Source organism: Schistocerca piceifrons, chromosome 4 (genome assembly GCF_021461385.2).
Source record: "Schistocerca piceifrons isolate TAMUIC-IGC-003096 chromosome 4, iqSchPice1.1, whole genome shotgun sequence".
Classification (NCBI taxonomy): domain Eukaryota; kingdom Metazoa; phylum Arthropoda; class Insecta; order Orthoptera; family Acrididae; genus Schistocerca; species Schistocerca piceifrons.
This window is the reverse complement of record NC_060141.1, coordinates 817,395,332-817,415,704: the sequence shown is the minus strand read 5'-3', so window position 1 is coordinate 817,415,704 and position 20,373 is coordinate 817,395,332. Positions and strand designations below refer to the sequence as shown.

General features: G+C 40.8%; 1 protein-coding gene across 6 annotated transcripts in view; it reads left to right on the top strand.

Annotated features, from left to right (window-relative positions):
• Positions 1 to 20,373, top strand: part of LOC124795360 (peroxisomal acyl-coenzyme A oxidase 3-like) — a 251,233-nt gene that overhangs the window by 149,762 nt on the left and 81,098 nt on the right. For all 6 annotated transcript variants that reach the window (XM_047259361.1, XM_047259357.1, XM_047259359.1 and 3 more), the window contains 3 exons: positions 3,219 to 3,341; positions 10,715 to 10,835; positions 10,959 to 11,195. In XM_047259361.1, the coding sequence (XP_047115317.1) occupies positions 3,219 to 3,341; positions 10,715 to 10,835; positions 10,959 to 11,195 (481 nt within the window). The remainder of the gene's footprint in view (positions 1 to 3,218; positions 3,342 to 10,714; positions 10,836 to 10,958; positions 11,196 to 20,373) is intronic.

Below are 20,373 nucleotides of genomic sequence, written 5' to 3'. Positions count from 1 at the left end.
TTTTGCTATTTATGGAGTAAAATAACTGATGATGGTCGAAGTAGAGAGGATATAAAATGTAGACTGGCAATGGCAAGGAAATCGTTTCTGAAGAAGAGAAATTTGTCAACATCGAGTATAGATTTAAGTGTCAGGAAGTCGTTTCTGAAAGTATTTGTATGGAGTGTAGCCATGTATGGAAGTGAAACATGAACGATAACCAGTTTGGACAAGAAGAGAATAGAAGCTTTCGAAATGTGGTGCTACAGAAGAATGCTGAAGATAAGGTGGGTAGATCACGTAACTAATGAGGAGGTATTGAATAGGATTGGGGAGAAGAGAAGTTTGTGGCACAACTTGACTAGAAGAAGGGATCGGTTGGTAGGACATGTTTTGAGGCATCAAGAGATCACAAATTTAGCATTGGAGGGCAGCGTGGAGGGTCAAAATCGTAGAGGGAGACCAAGAGATGAATACACTAAGCAGATTCAGAAGGATGTAGGTTGCAGTAGGTACTGGGAGATGAAGAAGCTTGCACAGGATAGAGTAGCATGGAGAGCTGCATCAAACCAGTCTCAGGACTGAAGACCACAACAACAACAACAACTGATATAAGCGTCTTGTAGTGTATGTGTAAATAGTATTTTTGATACCTTGCTGTATTATTTACCTTATTTATTTTATTGTATTATGGTGTAACACTAGCTGAACTCAGTTCAATCATGAATCTCCTGTATTGTACCCTACTGTATCAATTATTGTACATTTTATAAAAAGTTTATGATAGTAAATACTGTGAAAACACTGGCTCATCCATACGCTATCAATTATAATGCTAATGGAATCAGTAGAACTTGCAGTAAAATAAATAAATAAAACTAGCCAGTGGTGATGCTCATATTCAATAAGACTGAGAAGAAAACAATACCACCTAATTTATGATGACTAGGTGTCATATTAGATGACAGTAATTGTGGTTACATTAACTGCTTCTGAACTATTATATTAGTTCATTCTGTCTGCTTTTACACTTTTCTCAAGTGAATTTTACTTATAATACAATTAAGAATTATATCTCTTTTCTGATCCATCTTTTGTTTTGATACTTGTAATTCTGTTAGGAGATATTCTATCCTCAGTGCCCCCATAGATAGAAGACCCATTACACACTGGCAGAAGTGAATAAAAAAAAGATGTATAACACCTTTCTTCAAATATTTACAAAAGTTGTCTCCTCTGTTGGTAACAATTGAAATATTTATTATTTAACAATTTGATATTTATTATTTAATTTTTTAAGCTTTCAAGTGAACATTTATTTTGTAGATATAGTATGGAAAGTTCTGGCAGAATGTAAATAATTTAAGAGTAAAGGAGACCACTCACTGAAAAACTGTTGAATCACCAACAAGCATGCATGTGAGCATGCACATGCAAGAGCGCACACGCACACACACACACACACACACACACACACACACACACACACACACGTGTGCACATACACTGTGCCAGTTAGACACACAATATTGGATGTGCTGTTCAGCAGGTTGGCTGGGGTGAGGATTGGCTCGAGTGGGGTGGATAATGGGAGAAAGAGGCAGGAAGCAGGAGGAGGTGTTGCAGACAGGTAGCTAGCAGTTAAAAGGGAGGCAACCTGTGTGCAGGCTAGGAATGTGGGAGGAAGACATGGCTGGAGCATGGGCTAGGTATGCGATACATAGACACCAGAACCAGTGATGTTTGGCACAAGATGAAGGTGAAGTGGAGGTGTGGATTGGGAGGGGGTGACAGGGCAGAAGAAGAGGAAACTGTGGAATACAGAGTTTGGCAACAGTGGGTTAGCAGAGAATGAGATCAGGAGGATTATGGTAGCAAAGGATGTGTTGCAAGGATAACTCCCACCTGTATAGTTCAGAAAAGGTGGGGTATGAGGGAAGGATTCAGACGGCTTGGCTTGCGAAGCAGCAATTGAACTGGAGTGTGTTGTAAGCAATATGTTGTGCCATTGGGTGGTAGACTTTCTTCTTGGTCAAGGCTTGGCAGCAGCCATTCTTTCCTGTGGACAGCTAGTTGGTGGTCTTGAGCACATAAAATACTGTACAAAAATTCTTCGGAGGGGGAGTAGGAGTGGCATAGGGACAGGCTGGGATGCTATGGAGGTGGGGTTGTCAAAGGAATACCACTCTACAAAGCATGGGAATGATTGTGGGTGGGATGCCCCTATTTTCAGGCATGGTGATGGATAAGCAAAATCATAGTGAAAGATATGGTTCAGTTAGTCCAGTGTGGGCTGATACTGGGTGACCAGGGGGGCTGTCCTTTGCAGCTCATTCTTGGAGTTGGTGGGAGGAATAGAGATGAATGAGGATACTAGTGAGGGAAATCTGTTTGCCGACTAGATATGGAGTGTACTGTCTGTCTGTGAAGGTCTTTGTGAAACTTTCAACAGGGAATTGCAGATATGCCATCCGCACGTGGCCAGGGTATATGGGGGTGATATTATGACATGGAAGGGGTGACGTCTATCAAAATGCAGGTACTATTTGTGTTTAGTTGGCTGAATATGCAAGGATGTATGACTGGAGCCATCAGAAAATTGGAGATCAATGACCACAGAGGTGGTATGTTAGTTTGCGGGGGGGGGGGGGGGGGGGGGGGGGGGGACCAGGTGAAGCAGATAGGAGAGAAGGTATTGAGGTTGTGGATGAATGAGGCTTGGGTTTCTTGAGCAGATCGTTAATATATAATCAATGATCTTGGACCAGACAAGGGATTTGATTGTGGGTGTGTCAACGATCAATACTTCTACTGTCACTTAATGGCTTCCTTTACTCCTAAATTATTTATTTTATAAGTTATTTAACTCTGTTCCAAAAGTGCAACTGATCCTTACATTAACAACTGTTACATTCCATCTTGGATTTTCCATTGTTTGAGCCTTACATTAAAATGATGTATGGGACAGCTAAAGTGATTACAAATGCATGAAAGAAAGTCATGTCATATACACTTAGTCTAAAAAGTAATTTGTAAATGTCATATTGGATTATCAGTTTGTAAAGTTTCTAAAAAAACATTTTAACCTAATTTATGTAATAATTGTACAGCTTGAGACTATATTTTTTTTTTTAGTGATTCATTTATTAGTTTCCTATCATGTCCTGCGTTCTCATGATACTTGACTGTGGAAGAATGCCAGTTTCCTGCAAAATAATCTTTTTTCTTATAATTTACAGCAGTGGCAGTTGATTCCGTACTTGGCTGCTACCTTTGCACTGAAAATTCTCTCTAACTTCTTTTCCAATTTGATGGCTGACTTCCAAGTAAAAACATTCCTAGGAACAAATAAGGAAGAACTGGTAAGAAAATCATATTGCATATGTTAGTAGCTGGTAGAACAGGCCTTTTGAAAGACAATGGTCTGCACTGTAAATATGGTTTCAACAGAACACTACAATATTAGACACCATCCTACTGGAGAAAGACTGTCCTCACACTCCTCCAAGGGTGAGTCCACTCACTGTGTTGGGTGGAATTTGTACTTTAATTGGGGATATAAAATGTGATGACTATGGCCTTTTCCCTTCAGATAGTGCTCCTTAATAGAATGTGTGTGTGTATATATATATATATATATATATATATATATATATATATATATATATATATACAAAGATGAGGTGACTTACCGAACAAAAACGCTGGCAGGTCGATAGACACACAAACAAACACAAACATACACACAAAATTCAAGCTTTCGCAACAAGTTGTTGCCTCATCAGGAAAGAGGGAAGGAGAGGGGAAGACGAAAGGAAGTGGGTTTTAAAGGAGAGGGTAAGGAGTCATTCCAATCCCGGAAGCGGAAAGACTTACCTTAGGGGGAAAAAAGGACAGGTATACACTCGCACACACGCACATATCCATCCACACATACAGACACAAGCAGACATATGTCTGCTTGTGTCTGTATGTGTGGATGGATATGTGCGTGTGTGCGAGTGTATACCTGTCCTTTTTTCCCCCTAAGGTAAGTCTTTCCGCTCCCGGGATTGGAATGACTCCTTACCCTCTCCTTTAAAACCCACTTCCTTTCGTCTTCCCCTCTCCTTCCCTCTTTCCTGATGAGGCAACAACTTGTTGCGAAAGCTTGAATTTTGTGTGTATGTTTGTGTTTGTTTGTGTGTCTATCGACCTGCCAGCGTTTTTGTTCGGTAAGTCACCTCATCTTTGTATTTATATATAATTTTTCCCACGTGGAATGTTTCCTTCCATTATATATATATATATATATATATATATATATATATATATATATATATATATATATATATATCCACGGTAACTATTGTAAGAACCATAGGAAAACTTACATTCATGAAATCATAAAATATAAGATAGAATGTCAGTTAATAGTTATTTTTTTGAGTCATCAGCCTTCAGGTTATTTGATGCAACCAGCCATAAATTCCTTCCCTGTGGAAACCTTTTCATCTCGGAGTAACACATGCAACCTACATATTCAATTATTTACTGAATATAACATAATCACTATCTTCCTCTAAAGTTTTTACCTCTGCAGCTTCATTTAGTACCATGGAAGATATTCCTTAATATCTTAACAGGAGTCCTATCATCCTGTCCCTTCTTCTTGTCAGTGTTTTCCATATATTTCTTTCCTCACTGATTCTACAGAGAACCTCCTCATTTCTTACCTTATCAGTCCTCATAATTTTAACATTCTTCTGTAGCACCACATCTCAAATACTTCTATTTGCTTCTGTTCTAGTTTTCCCACAGTCCATGTTTCACTATCGCATGATGCTGTGTTCAAAACATACATTTTCAGAAATTTCTTCCTCAAATTATGACCTATGTTTGATACTAGTAGACTTCTCTTGGCCAGAAATGTCCTTAATGCCAGCGTTAGTCTGCTTTTTATGTCCTCCTTGGTCCATACATCATGAGTTATTTTACTGCCTAGGTATCAGAATCAACCAGTATATATAATGTATATCAACTGTCATTTAAAAGTTCTTGTAGTATGCATTGTTTCATTTCCTTACGTATGGGTTGATTTTGCTATCTAAAATTTTCTTTTTGAAATAATGCTTACTGTATTAGGAATTGTGATGTTCTGACTATACACTGAATTCTAAAATGATTATACAGCCTAGTATTTTTGAAAACTATTTTGGTAACAAAGCAGGGAAGCCGATATATTTTGTTTGCTCATGTGGCACTGTTGCTATGTCAGAATAAAAATAACCTCTGAAAGTACAAAACAGATATCATTTAAAGCAGGTAAATAATTGTAAGTTAACTATTTATGTCTCTTACAGTAGTTCTGCCCCAAATTTTTCCCCAATACTTCAAAGTATCATTGCACTTTTTTTTAATTGACACATTACACCAAGTTTAAATATTCTATCTTATCCTTGTCAAAAAATAATTGTGTAAATAAGGGAGATTTGCAGTCAATACATGTGAAAACAAACTACTATAGTCATGGAACAGTTTGTTGTATTCTTTGATTCCACACTTACTTAAAGAGTTGCAGTACTTAAAATCTATGCTTTGGCATAATCTTCAAGAATAGGTTTCATAAGTATCTAAAATAGAAACTTATCTTGTCGTATATTTGTGAAATGGATTGTTCACATCCATTGGCAGCTTCCCTTTTATTATTACAAGTGCCTTTGTAATACAAAATTCCATTATGAAAAAAATGAATTATCAAAAACTGTAAAATTAAGCACAGAATTAGCTTACCGGTACTTACCCTGATGAATAATTTTGAATACAGCTCAGAAGGAGCTGACAGTTCTGAAAGACAGGACAGTGCTGTCTGCCTGTTGTCTGCTGAAGGTAGCTATGGTGAGCATAATTTTATACAAGGTGTGGCAAGTAAATAACAATACCAGTGTCAGAAATACGATTTATTACAAAATTACAACTAACTTTTATCCCCTTCAGCATACTCCCCTCGCCTATCTAAACACCACTGCATTTGTGTCATCAGTTGTTAAAAGGAATGCTGCACGTCATCCATTGTCACCCTGTTCAACAGTGTGGCTGTTTCTGGTTTTACCACTTCAACAAACTGAAAATGTGTTCACTTCATCAATGCACTTTCAATTTAGGGAACAGGTAACAGTCACAGAGAGCCAGATCTGGTGAATACAGAGGATGTTCGAGTACAGGAATGTGCTTGTCTGCTAAACCTTTTGCACATCGTGGCATTGTGGGCTGAGGCGCTGTCCTGCTGCAGAATCCGAGCATCTTCCTCCACAAATCTGGTCTTTTCTTCCTCACTCTTTCCCTCAGTTTGATTAGGACTTCTTTGTAATAATTATGATTAACTGTTTGATTGTCAGGCACTCATTCAGTCATCATAACAACCCCAATATTGAGAAAATGATCACTATTGCCTTCAGTTTTGACTAGCTCATTTGTGCATTTTTTCATTCTTTGTCAACTGCATTTTAACACCAGCCCCCATCCCATGCACATGTTGCACAGTAGAAGATGCACAATCTTGTTACTTAGTTAAAATGCCTCATTGTTCTTTCGAATGAATTTCTCTGGCAATACTATATGCATTTTCAGCCATTTAAATATTTATTTATATTATCTACCTCTAGGATATGCTCTCTTAGTGACAGCTGAGAGACTGGTTAACTTTTCCCAAGGTTAGAAATAAGGTATTTGTATTTCTCATCGTGACCATTATTCTTAATGACATGGTTCTTATATTGACAAATCTGTGTTAACAAATGTCACATTTACTATCTTATTCTATAACAATCTATCAGACACAGAAATGTATTTCCATACTCTCATGACTCTCACATGCACAGTCACTGCTGTGTTCTGGCATTGGAATCTGACCGAGGCTTGTGCCGATCTTGGTGAGGGTAGGTAGTGAGGTCCCAGAGGAGGCATTAGGTGGGGAGTGGGAGGTGTAGCAGGGTAGGTTTAGGCTGTAGTGGCACCTCTGGGAGTGTGTGGGGATGTGGCAGGGATGGGAAATTGAGCCACCAGGTGCAGAATTCAGAAGCTGTGCCAGGGGAGAAGATAGGAGAGTATAGAAGCGGAGAAGGGGAAAGGAATATGCAGGTGTGATGCAGGATCAAGCAGGGAAGGGATACAGGCAGGTGGGGTCAGGAACTAGTGAAGGTCTAGGCTAGAGGGGGTATGAGAATGGAGGATACATTGTGTGGATGGCTGGCACCTGTGCAATTTTCAGTGGGAACCCGGACAGCACAGGCTGCAAAGTAGTTCTTTAAGTTGAGCACACCATGTTGCACTACGTGATCAGCAACTGTGTGATCTAGCGGTCTCTCAGCCACATTTTAGCAGTGGCCGTTTGTGCGATCTGACAGTTCATTAATGGTCACACTCATAGACTGCTGCACAGTGGTTGTACCTAAGTCCATATGACTGCATTCACATTAGGTCTGGTCTTTTACAGAGTAGGAGATGCCTTTGGCAGGACGAGAGTAGTTGGTGCAGAGAGTGAGCCTCCACACCTGCACTGACCGACACAGTGCTCGTGCTGCAGGTGGCAAAAATGAAAAGAGCTTATTAGGCTGTTGGGACCTCAGATTAATATGCTATCCACTTTCAGACCACAGGAAGGTACTGACTATACCTCTACTTGCAGGCGGCCACTGATCTGGGGAAAAATGGTAGAACTCACAACACTAATAAACACAAAATTTAGAGAGTATAACAACAGAGTTGTATTCTAAAATCAGAACAGAACAAGTCTTTCATAAGCAAGGACAGCCTCTAATGGCATAAAAACTTTCACAAAACAACATATTGAATGACCACAGAACTAGAAATTGCACGAGCTTGACTGAGAGCACGTCAGAGAGGGAACACTGAACCGTAAGAACTAGGTTTAAGTAACAAAAGGGTTGGAAGACTTCAATGGATCGTAACGCATGGCTGGCATTGTAACTTTCCCATCACATTGCAAAATACTCACAATCACCAAACGTCCAAAACAGCAATCGAATCTGAGTGACATTGAATAGTTAAACTTTACTACGGCATGGCGGTTAGTGCCTGTAGCTGAGATGCAGTAGTGGGCAAGAAGAAGATCTTGCATAATGGGATGGTGCAGTGGCAGTCAGATGTCAACCTGCTGGGTGTACCAATAGCTAATTTCACCTGCTGGGCCATAGAACTGGCCATTTCCTTTTTTCCCCAGAGCTTCCATAGCCTGTCACCACTACAACCATCAGAATAGTGAGCTTTCCTGAATCTGACAAACATGAAGTTGCAGCAGTCGAACTTGAATCTTTTTAATGGCCACCATCATAGTGAACAAATTTCTAATTCCTCTCAGAATGATGGCAGGAAAGACCTGTTTACAGATTTCAGTTTCTCTGTTTGTCGAGGATTATTATTATTATTATTATTATTATTATTATTATTATTATTATTATTGAGGGTCTTTCCTCTCTGAATCACTTTGATGCTTTAACTTGGAGCTGAATTTTTAGATGCTTCAAAATAAAATTTATACACAAAGTATGGATACAGCAGTGATTTGTTCCTCATCTAAAGGCCCTGATCCTGTTTGCTGATTTAATATTGATTGATTACTTCTTGACTCATCCTTTTGTTTCTGGCCATCCACACACGTCATGCCATTGGGGGAGACGGGGTCATAAATTGACATATTACAGGAGGATGTATTGGATGTGTGTTGCACATGACTCTTTTACAGGGATACGAGTCCTAGGCCAAGGGATTGGGGCAATGGCAGAATATGGCCAGGTTGGAGTGTGTAATACTAATGTGAGGGTTGGGAATAGTTGTGAGGAGAATATTTTTCATTTCTGTGTATGATGAGAGGTTGTCAAAACAATGCCAGAGAATGAAATTTGGTTGCTCCAGTCCTGGGTGGTAGTGAATCGTGAAGGAGGCAGTCCTTTGTGGCTGGTCAGTGAGCATAGGGCAGCTGGTGGTTGACTGGAGAGACAAATCAATGGCAGTCTCCTTCTGGAAAAGGTAGGTAGGATCATTTCAGTCTGCAAAGGCCTGAGATAGACTCTTGAAATATCTGGAGAAGGACTGCTCATCACTGATATCTGATGAATAAAGGTGTCTAAAGCTGTACGGAAGAGACTTCTTAGTGTGGAATGTGTGGCAGCTATTCAAATGAAGGTACTGTTGATGATTGGTACATCTCATGTGGACAGAGGTTCTGATGGAACCATCTGTGATGTGCAGATTGACATTGAGGAAGGTGAATTGTTGAGTGAGGAGAAAGAGATGAAGGGAATCAGGGGAATGAATTTGAGGTTCTGGAGGAATGAGGACAGTGTGTCCTCATCCTCAGCCCAGATAACAAAGATGTCATCAGTGAATCTGAACCAGGTGAGAGATTTGGGATTCCTCTAGGTGACAGATGAATACACTGATTCGGGATGGTGCCATTCAGCACAATGTCATGAACAGAGTGTCATTACATTATAATTGCACACTTGACTGCATCTCAAAGGAATTTTGTATAATCCTGCTCTGACAACTGGCAGGCATAGGTTCTTTGCAATATTCAAATACTCATGCAGCTTTATTATGGGTGTAAAAATTGGGTCAGTACTGTGGGGCTAGGGAATTACCAATTGTTTTTCCTGTATACTATAGTTTTATCAAAGTCCAGTTGTTACAATGCTAGAATGTAAGGGCTATAGAAATTCTGAAAAAAAAGAAAACTTAAAAGGAAAAGGGGGAGGGTTGATGTTAGACCAGATGTGAGTCTTAATCTTTAACTAAACTGTGCCAACTCTTCTGCATTACAATCTCCATAGCACTTGTTGCAATAGCACCGGGATCTTAGGCTGCAGTCTGATGATTTCATAAAACGACCGTCGTGTGGTATCATGGTATCAAGCAAACAGTTAAGCTTGCTGAGCTCATTTAAGTTGGAAAATACTGAGTGTATATTTAAATTCTGTGATAACATCTGCAATATTACAAGATGAAACATTAGGCCCACAAAAATATCTTAGGCCCTGGCCTAATGCCCATATAACAAAAATCATGAAGGATGTAAATATTGGCCTAAAAGTATTCATTTTATGGTGAACCCTGCAAAGCAGGCGGGTTACAACACACTTGTATGCCCAATCTTAGAATATTTATGAACTGTGTGGGACCATACCTGCAAGACTAACACAGGATATTGAACATATTCAAATGGTCACAAACTTTCTTGACCCAAAAACATTGAGAAAAATGTGAACTGGCAGATGCTTGAAGAAAGACATTAATTGCTCCACGAAAGCCTATTGATGAAGTTTCTAGAACCAGTTTAAGTGAAGAATCTAGAAATGTACTTTAGCCTCAATGTACTGCTTTCATGCGGAATACAAAGTTAAGATTAAACAAAATACAACATGCACACATCCATTTTAGCAGTAAATCTTTCCGTGCTCCACATATGATTTCAGCAGAAAGAAATAAAAGCTGTATGTTACAATGCTAAGTACCCTCTGATGTGCACTTCACATTGGTTTGCGGAATATGTATGCAGATGTAAATAATGTTCATGTCAGTGGTGTTCCTAATTTATGTGGGAAACATTTCATACAAAAATGAGAAGTATCCTTAGAAGATTCCCATCAGATTTGTGTTATACAAACCTACAAAAACTGTTGTGTCCTTGCTTCATATGAGAATAAACTGACTCTGCATAATAAATCCCTTGTTATAGGCAAAAATGGGTCCAGAAATTCATGCTCTTTCTTCTGCTGCCAAACCTTTAGCAGGCTGGATGGTGGGAGATGCCATTAAACAGTGTATAGATATTTGTGGAAAATATGGCTACCTGAAAGGTAAAATCCTGGCATTTGTCTTATTTTATGTTTTTGCAACAAAAATAAATACCACAAAATTTATTAAGTGCATCACAAGTTGTGTGGCTTACAATCAAACTATAAAATGTTTTTACTTTTCAGCATCTGGACTTGGAGATATTCGCAACTTCACTGATGCAAACTGTACATATGAGGGGGAAAATAATGTACTTTTGCAACAAGCAAGTAACTGGCTAGTTCAGCTGTGGAAAAATCGCAAGGGAAGTGTACACGATTTTGACATGCCTCTCAATTCTGTTTCATTCTTATCTGATGCAGCAGACATTCTTCAGAGCAGATTTATGGCTGTATCTGTGGAAGAAGCAGTAAATCCAAAAAGTAAGATAATATATAACATTAAGTACCACACAGTCAGCAGCTATGTAAGTGTAAGAGCATGCTAATACATACTTTCACAGTATAAAGCACCTAATGCAACTGACAGAAATACATTCAGACAAAGATAGTGAAGGTATTCCTTTGTGTTAGTGTGTAGTCCATCACATTAATATAGCTTCATAGTTTTGATGTGGGTTGTGCTTTCTCACATATCAAAGAAGGGAAGGGGGTGGTAAAGGTTTCCTGTCTTTATCTTCTTCGATCCTATCAACCGCAACTATTTTTTCCTTTTTTACTTCCCATCTTGAGGACCTGTCTATTGATACAGATTAGTGATGCTGCATTATTATAGGAGGAGAAGGCATTTGTGCCTTACAGTATATAATGCTATTGATAGACAAACACTAGTAGATAACCATCAGAGAATGAAGAATGTGTGCAGGGCAGCAAGTCTGTCAAAAACTGCTGTTGTGGAATGATGTGCAGAGTTCCATGCTTGACACTCGAAACAAGATGCCAGTCAGTCTGGGAGGACAGTTGACATAAGTGGGAGACACTCAAGCATCCACACTATAGTTCTGATCTCTCCTCATGTGATTATCACATCTCCTGTCCCTAAAAAAAGGCCTCAAAGGGTCAATTTTTCCTGTTGGATGAGTACGTGCAGCAGTCACAGACTTCCTCATGTAACAGGAAATGCTGCCTGAAATGCATATCTTTGACCTGGTATGTCAGTGGGACCATTGCCTCAGGGCTCAAAGTAGTTTTGCCTGATTGGCACACTAATTCTGGACTGTAAGGCCTATGGACAGAAACTTTATGAATGGACCCCTCAGCAACTTTCCTGTTAAGTCACTCAATTAAATTAAGATGGCACAACTAAAGTGACAGTTTATTTTTAATACAATATACAGATTAAGTTGCCGTGTCTTTGTCTTGTGTCAATATCAATCAGTGGAAAGTCTAGGATGGAATAACAACAGTATTACAAAAAAGATAGATTGCTACTCACCATACACAAGAGACGCTGAGTCACAGGAATGAACAATGAAAAGACTGCACAAGCATAACACGTACATACATGGCCACTGTGGCTGGACTGAGTCATCTGATGGAGAAGCAATCTGGGGTGGGTGGTGAGGATAAGGAGGAGGCTGGAGCAGGGAAGGGAAGGGATAGCAAAGTAGGGGTGGGGAAAGTGTAGTGCTGCTTGTGGGAACTTGCAGGGACATGGTGGGTCAGGGTAAGGCTGCCAGGTGCAGGCAGAAGGGGGGGGGGGGGGGTGGAACAAAAGAGGGCTGAATAGGAGAGATGTAGAGCAGGGAAAACATGCTATTGATGGATAGGTAGATGGAGCACAAAGACTAGCGAAGGTTGAAGCTATGGAGTTCTGGAAACATAGGATATATGGCAGGGAGAGTTTTCACCTGCCCTATTCAGAAAATCTGGTATTGGTAGAAAGGATCCAGATGGCACAGGCTGTGAAGCAGTTACTGAAGTAAAGCACATTGTGCTGCACATCTTGTGCAGCAACTGGGTGGTCCAACTGCTTCTCAGCCACATTTATCAATTGTAATGCCAATGTAGATATCAGCATAGTGATTGCAGTTTAGTTCATAGATCACATGACTGCTTTCACAGGTAGCACTGCCTTTGGTGGGACAGGAGATGACTGTGACTGGACTGGAGGAGGTGGTTGTGGGAAGACGTATGGGACAGGTCTTGCATCTAGGCTATTGTAGGGATATGAACCATGAGGCAAGGCGCTGGGAGCAGAGGTGGAGTAAGGAGGGCTAAGGATATTGCATGTGTTTGGTAGGTGGTAGAATACCACTGTGGGAGGGGTGAGAAGTATAGCAGGAAGGATATTTCTCATTTCAGGGCACAATGAGAGGAAGTTGAAATCCTCATAGAGAATATGATCGAGTTGGTCAAATCCCCGTTGGTACTGAGTCACAAGCAGAAAACTTCTTTGTCGCTGAATAATTGCTATATGGAATGTGTTAGGTGACTGGAGAGACAAGAAATGGGACGTCTGTTTCTATACAACACTGGGAGGGTAATTTCAGGTTTTGCACGCCTCACTGAGATTGTCAGTGTAATTTGAGAGGGACTGCTTCTCACTGCATGCAGGACAACCATGGGTGGCTAGGCTGTATAGAAGGGACTGCATGTTATCGAGTGGATGGCAGCTGTCAAAGAGGAGGTATTGCTGGTGCTTGCTAGGACTGATATTGACAGAGGTACTGATGTAGACATCTTTGAAATGGAAGTCAACATCGAGGAAGTTGGCTTGTTGGGTCGATGAGGAACAGATGAAGCAAAGGGGGGAGAGGAAGTGTGGATATGGCATCATCAGCTAGATCCAGATCACAAAGCTGTTATCAATTAATCTTGAAATAGGTAAGCGATTTGGGATTCTGGGTGGTTAGAAAGGTTTACTCTAGATGGCCGATGGATAGGTTAGCATAGGATGGTGCTCATTGCTGTCCTACAGATTTGTTTGTAGCTTATGCTCACAAATGAAAAGTAATTGTGGGTGAAGATACAATTATTTGTATTGTAAATAGAAACTGCCTTTTCTTGCTGCACTGCATTTTATTTCTCCCAGATGCATTTCACCTTTTTCACTGTAAGACATCGTCAGTGGCATCTAGAATGATACAGTTTTGTTTTGATATGTGTTATTTGTAGATTATAAAACAATTCATGTAGCACTTTTTACATAAATAAGTGATTAATTACATTTCTTCACATTTTTGGTTGGCATACAATTGTATATGATTGTCATGGTGACAAAGAAGGATCTAGTAGGTTTGGAGTAATTCAGACATTGGGAAAGGTTGGAAGTTGTGTTAGAGCTAACAGCCCTATTGTGCATAAACAAATTGTTACAATTCTCTCACTTACACTTTGTAATTTAGAAACAGCCATCACTGTGAATGGCAAACAAAAAATGGGTCGGTACATGGTATATGTGGGGTCTGTCGAGTCCTGAGCATATGCAAAGACTGCAAGATGAAATAGACAAAGACGATATAAACTTTTCTGCAATACAAGAAACAAGATTTCCTGGAGAATACAAACAGAACCTTGGAGAATATACTATATTCAACAGTGGTGAGAAACAAAAGCAAGAATTTGGAATTGCATTTCTCGTGAGATACCCACATATACAGGATGGTGGTAATATTGTATACACAGCGTGGGTCAGTTCATTGTCAGAACTCTCATTTGTAGTTAGGTGAGTCATGTGAAAAGCTTTCTCACACGATTATGGCCACACGATGGGCATTAACGAACTTTGAATGCAGAAACACAGTTGGAGCTAGACTCGTGTTATGTTCCATTTTGGAAGTCGTTTGGAAATTATAAATTCTGAGATACACAGAGTCAAGAGTGTGTGATGAAGATCAAAATTTAGGCATTACTTCTCACCATGGCCAACACCCTTCACTTAATGACTAAGAGAAACAGCGTTTTTGTCCAGTTGTCAGTGCTAACAGACAATCAACACTGTGTGAAATAACCACAAAAATTAATGTGAGATGTATAATGAACATATCTAGTAAGACAGTGCAGTGAAATATGGCATTAATGGGCTATGGCTGCAAACGACCAATGCAAGTACCTGTGGTAACAGCATGACATTGGATGGAGTGCCTATCCTAGGTCCGTGATCCTAGACAACTGGAGAACAGTGGTGTGGTCAGACAAGTCCTGATTTCTTTTGGTAAGAGCTGATGGTAGGGCTTGAGTGTGTTGCAGACCCCATGAAGCCGTGGACTGAAGTTGTGAACAAATCACTGTGCAAGCTGTTGGTGGCTCCATAATGGTGTGGGCTGTGTTTATACGGAAGGTCTATGGTCCAACTGAACTGCTCATTGATTGGAAATGGTTATGTCTGGCTACTTGGAGACCATTTGCAATCATTCAAGGACTTCACGATCCCAATCAACAGTGGAATTTTTATGGATGACCATGCACCATGTCAGTGAGCCACAGTGGTTCACGACTGGTTTGAAGAATATTCTAGATGATCTGAGTAAATGATTTGGTCGCCCAGATTGCTCAACATAAATCCTATTGAAATGAGACATAAATAAGAGGTCAGTTTGTGCACAAAATACTGCACTGCCAACACTTTTTTAATTATGGATGGCTATAAAGGCAGCACAGCTCAGTATTTCTGCAGGAGACTTCTAGTGACTTGTCAAGCTCATGCCACATAGACTTGCTGCACTATACTGGAAAAAAGGAGATTCAACAAGATGTTATGAGGTATCCCATGACTTTTGTCATCTCAGTGCAATATTCTATATACGAGTAAAAGCCCAGTGGTTCAGTGTTTCTATTGTCAATATTCATGCACCTACAAATGACAAAGAAGACACTGTAAAAGACAGTGTAAAAAATAGTTTCTATGAACGCCTGGAGAAAGTGTGTGAAAGCTTACTGTAACATGACATAAAAATTGTACTGGGAGACTTTAATGCTGAGGAAGGAAAAGATAGACATTACGAAATGATTATTGGAAATGAAAGCCTCCATGAAGAAACCAATGAAAATGCACCGAGAATGATCTCATTTGCTGAATCAAAAGAGCAGTAGAAGGTCCTGTACTAGTTCTTCATTAGACACAATCTCTTCAGGACTTGATGACCCAAATATCAACTATGTCCTCTAATCTCCAAAACTTCACATTTGAAGATTAAGTGTGGTGCAGTTTCTTCACCCTCACCACAGAGCCAACTCATAGGGGCTTCTTTCTCTTTAACCATCATGTGCCGATGTTTCTTAAAGTTCCCATGGCCTCTCATTAGTCCTACCATGAGTTCAGTCTGTCCCCTATTCAAGCCCAGGATTACAGAAGTTCACTTAAAACATGGCTTTGGCATCATTAGTTTCCCTTGTTTAATTGCTGGGACTCACAGCAGGTTTGCTCTGCCTGTTGCCTCCCTCCAGTCTGACAAACAAAGTTTGCTTTTATTTCCAAAAACTTCAGTCCTCGAAGTTCTTGACAAGGAAAACCTTGCTGAAACTCTACAACACAATCATCAGTACTGCTTTATGGAGTGAAAACATGGAGCATGACCAAAGGAAAACAATACCAACTCTCAGTCTTTGAAAATAAAGTATACAGGAAAATCTTTGGGCCAGCATTGCACTAAGGAACATAAAGATAGGTTTGGAGCTCCAATAAAGAATTAGTTATAGCCGATATGTTGTGAGAATGGACCCTGGCAGAATAGCTCGTCAGATATATCACAAGAAGACAGAAGGCTCAAGATCCCTGAATAAGGAAGAACACGATAGCAAAATGAGGTGAGCTCTGAACTCAGAATGTTTGGTATAACTGAATGGAAGGAAGCAGTGGAAGACAAGAGGCAATTGGAGGCAGATAGTAAAAGGGACTTGGGATTCTCAACGACCCAGAGAAGTCAGTGGAGTGAATGAGTGAGTGAAGAGAGTGAATGGCATGTGGGATAGTTTCATGAAAGGAAAGATGAAAATAAAAATTTCTGATGAAAACAGATGCCACCACAGCTATAAAAGGTCAGCAGCAGTAATTCTACAAGTCAGGACTTGACAGTGGCCAAAAAGTATTCGGCTAGAAGCTTATGGACATTTATCAACTCACTATGACTGAAGGTCACAAAAATTTTATTAGTATACATTACTGTGAAGCCATGAATAAGAATGTACATAATAATTGTGATTTTCCAAAGAACAGTCTAACTGCAATGGATGATGTAACTATATATTTACTGAGAAGATGTATTATTTTTCTAAATTATTACATTAATTCTGTATCAATAAGAGATAAATATCAAGTCTTCTGCATAGAAAATAACTAAGGAATTCTTAAAATATGAAAGCAACCAACAGGAGCATCAACAGCTTAATAATATAACTAGGGAAGCAATAATATACTTCAAAGTGTTTGCTTTTCGTCTCATCATAAAACACATTCATATCTATCCTAGTTATGCAGAAAAATACTAGAAATATTTCAGGTTTTGGACAAAGTCCTTCTTCAGAAGTAGAAAACCTACACACATATACACAACAAAAAAACTTGCACCAACACGGCCACTGTCACCAGACACTAAGGCCTAAATGTGACTGCATCTGATATGAGCGACGATCTAGTTGGAGTGGGTAGTGGGTTGAAGTACGAGTAAGAGGCATTGGGGTGGGGAGAGGGGGTGATAGCAGGGTAGGGGTGGGGGTAGATGCTAGTACTGCCAATGGGAGCATGCATGGGAACCCGAAGGGGGAGGGGGAGGGGAGGGAGGGGGGGGGAGAGAGAGAGACAGAGACAGAGAGAGAGAGAGAGAGAGAGAGAGAGAGAGAGAGAGAGAGAGAGAGAGAGAGAGAGACCGAGACCATGTCCAAGTTCTTTACTTCCGAATAAGGACTTTGTCCAAGAACTGAAATATTTCTAGTATTCTTTTTCAATGTGCCCGCTCTCATGGACCAACACCTTCAACCTATTACCCGGAACCTATCCTCTTATATAAAAGATACCAACCATTTCCTCGACTGACTCTCCACAGTTCCTTTCCCTTTACCACACGGTGCCCTGCTTGTCACTATTGATGCCACCTCCCTGTACACTAACATTCCTAATGCCCATGGCCTTACTGCTATTGAACACTACCTTTCCAGATGCCCTATGGATTCCAAACCAACAACCTCCTTCCTAGTCTCGATGACCAACTATATCCTCACCCACAATTACTTCTCCTTTGAAGGCATTATCTACAAACAAATCCACGGTACGGCTATGGGCACCCGCATGGCACCTTCCTATGCTAACCTATTCATGGGCCATCTAGAGGAATCCTTCCTAAAAACCCAAAATCCTAAACCTCTCACCTGGTTCAGATTCATTGATGACATCTTTGCTATCTGGATTGAAGGTGAGGACACCTTATTCACATTCCTCCAGAACCTCAACAACTTCTCCCCCATTTGCTTCACCTGGTCCTGCTCAACCCAACAAGCCACCTTCCTAGATGTTGACCTCCACCTCAGAGATGGCTACATCAGTACCTCCGTCCATATCAAACCTACTAACCACCAGCAATACCTCCACTTCAACCGCTGCCCCACTTCAACAGCTGCCACCCATTTCATACCAAGAAGTCCCTTCCGTACAGCATAGCCACCCATGGTTGTCGCATCTGCAGTGACAAGCAGACCCTCTCTAAATATACCGAGGGTCTCACTGAAGCCTTCACTGACCGTAATTATCCTCCCACCCTTATACAAAAACGAATCTCCCGTGCCTTATCTTTCCAGGCTTGCACCACCTCCTGAAGACCCACAGTCTGGCCACAGAGGAGCATTCCCCTCGTAACTCAGTACCATCCGGGACTGAAGCAACTGAATTACATTCTCCGCCAGGGTTTCGATTACCTCTCGTCGTGCCCTGCAATGAGAAATTTCCTTCCCACCCCTCTTACCGTGGTATTCCGCCATCCACCGAACCTACACAATATACTCGTCCATCCTTACAAGGCCCCTGCTCCCAATCTGTTACCTCATGGCTCATACCCCTGTAATAGACATAGATGCAAGACCTGTCCCATACATCCTCCTACCACCACCTACTCCAGTCCGGTCACTAACATCACCTATCACATCAAAGAAGGGCTACCTGTGAAACCAGTCATGTGATTTACAAGCTATGCCGCAACCACTGTGCTGCATTCTATGTAGGCATGACAACCAAAAAGCTGTCTGTCTGCGTGAATGGCCAGTGACAAATGGTGACCAAAAAACAAGTGGACCAACCTGTAGCTGAACATGCTGCCAAACATGATACCCCTCATCTCAATGACTGCTTCACAGCCTGTGCCATATGGATCCTTCCCACCAACACCAACTTTTCTGAATTGTGCAGGTGGGAACTTTCCCTGCAATACATCCTACATTCCCGTTACCTTCCTGGCCTCAACCTTCATTAGTCACTGTCCTCACCCATCCAGCCCCCTCCCTGCTCCCATTCCAGCACTACAGAGCCATCATTTCACCGCTTTTAATTTCTCTCCTTTCTGTTGCTGACCCCCTACCCCCTCCGCACCTTCTCTCCTGCTCCCCGTCTAAAGTGCAACACTTCACAGTCTGCCAACCCCACCATACTATCCCTCCCTCTCCCCACCCCAGTCTCCTCCTTACCCCCACCCAGTCGCCACTCCCATCATGCACTGGTGCTGCTGCTCGCAGTGTGGTTTCAGCTCTCTGAGACTGTAGACGTGTGTGCAAGTTGCGCTTGCATGCGTGTGTGCGTGTGTGTGTGTGTGTGTGTGTGTGTGTGTGTGTGTGTGTGTGTGTGTCTACTGCTGACAAAGGCCTTAATGGCTGAAAGTGTGAATCTTTTTATTGTGCTTATCACGACTCAGCATCTCCGCTATATGGTGAGTAGCGACTTTTCTTCTCTCGTATTGTTACATTCCATCCTGGATTTTCCATTGTTTGATTTCAGCATCTCTTCTATGTGAGAATTCTATTTATTGAATCAGTATTGTTACAGACAAAAGATTTTTATGGCTGTAGTTAATATTTTTCATTGTATATTACCTACCATTGTAGACATGGTGGTTTAGTGGGTAGAGCACTAGACTCTTGCCCTGGACAAACTTGTTTCAATACCGTGAAGGAGCAGGGATTTTGTTCATTCCAGTCACTCTAGAATGTCTTCAGATCCCCTCAGTCTAACAATCACTTGAGTAAGGGTTCTTTCTTAGTGGCAAAATGTGGTCGGCTGAGCACCCTCACCCTCCTAGTGCCATGACAGAGGAAGAACTGCAGTCAGGCCAGTAGCCTGGTCACACGTTTGCACCACAAACTTTGTCTTTGCCTTTCATTACCTATTGTGGCTTAATCAGTATCATGCTGTGAAGTATGTTCAGTGAGTTCTAATTGGTTATTGTTATCTTCTAATCCTTAAAAATGCCATGACTGGTTTCAACCGGCCATCCTCTTAAAAAACTGTAAGCCCATCGGTGCCTATAAAGTAGAGTTCGTATTTGTGATTCATTCTGACCTCTTATCGTTAGCTAAAGGTTTTGTTTTGTACGTGCATCTGTCAGGGTACAATACTCAGTATTTACATTTATTATTGTCATTTAGTCTCGAAAGACTGAAGGTAGCAGTTTCTATAGTTTTA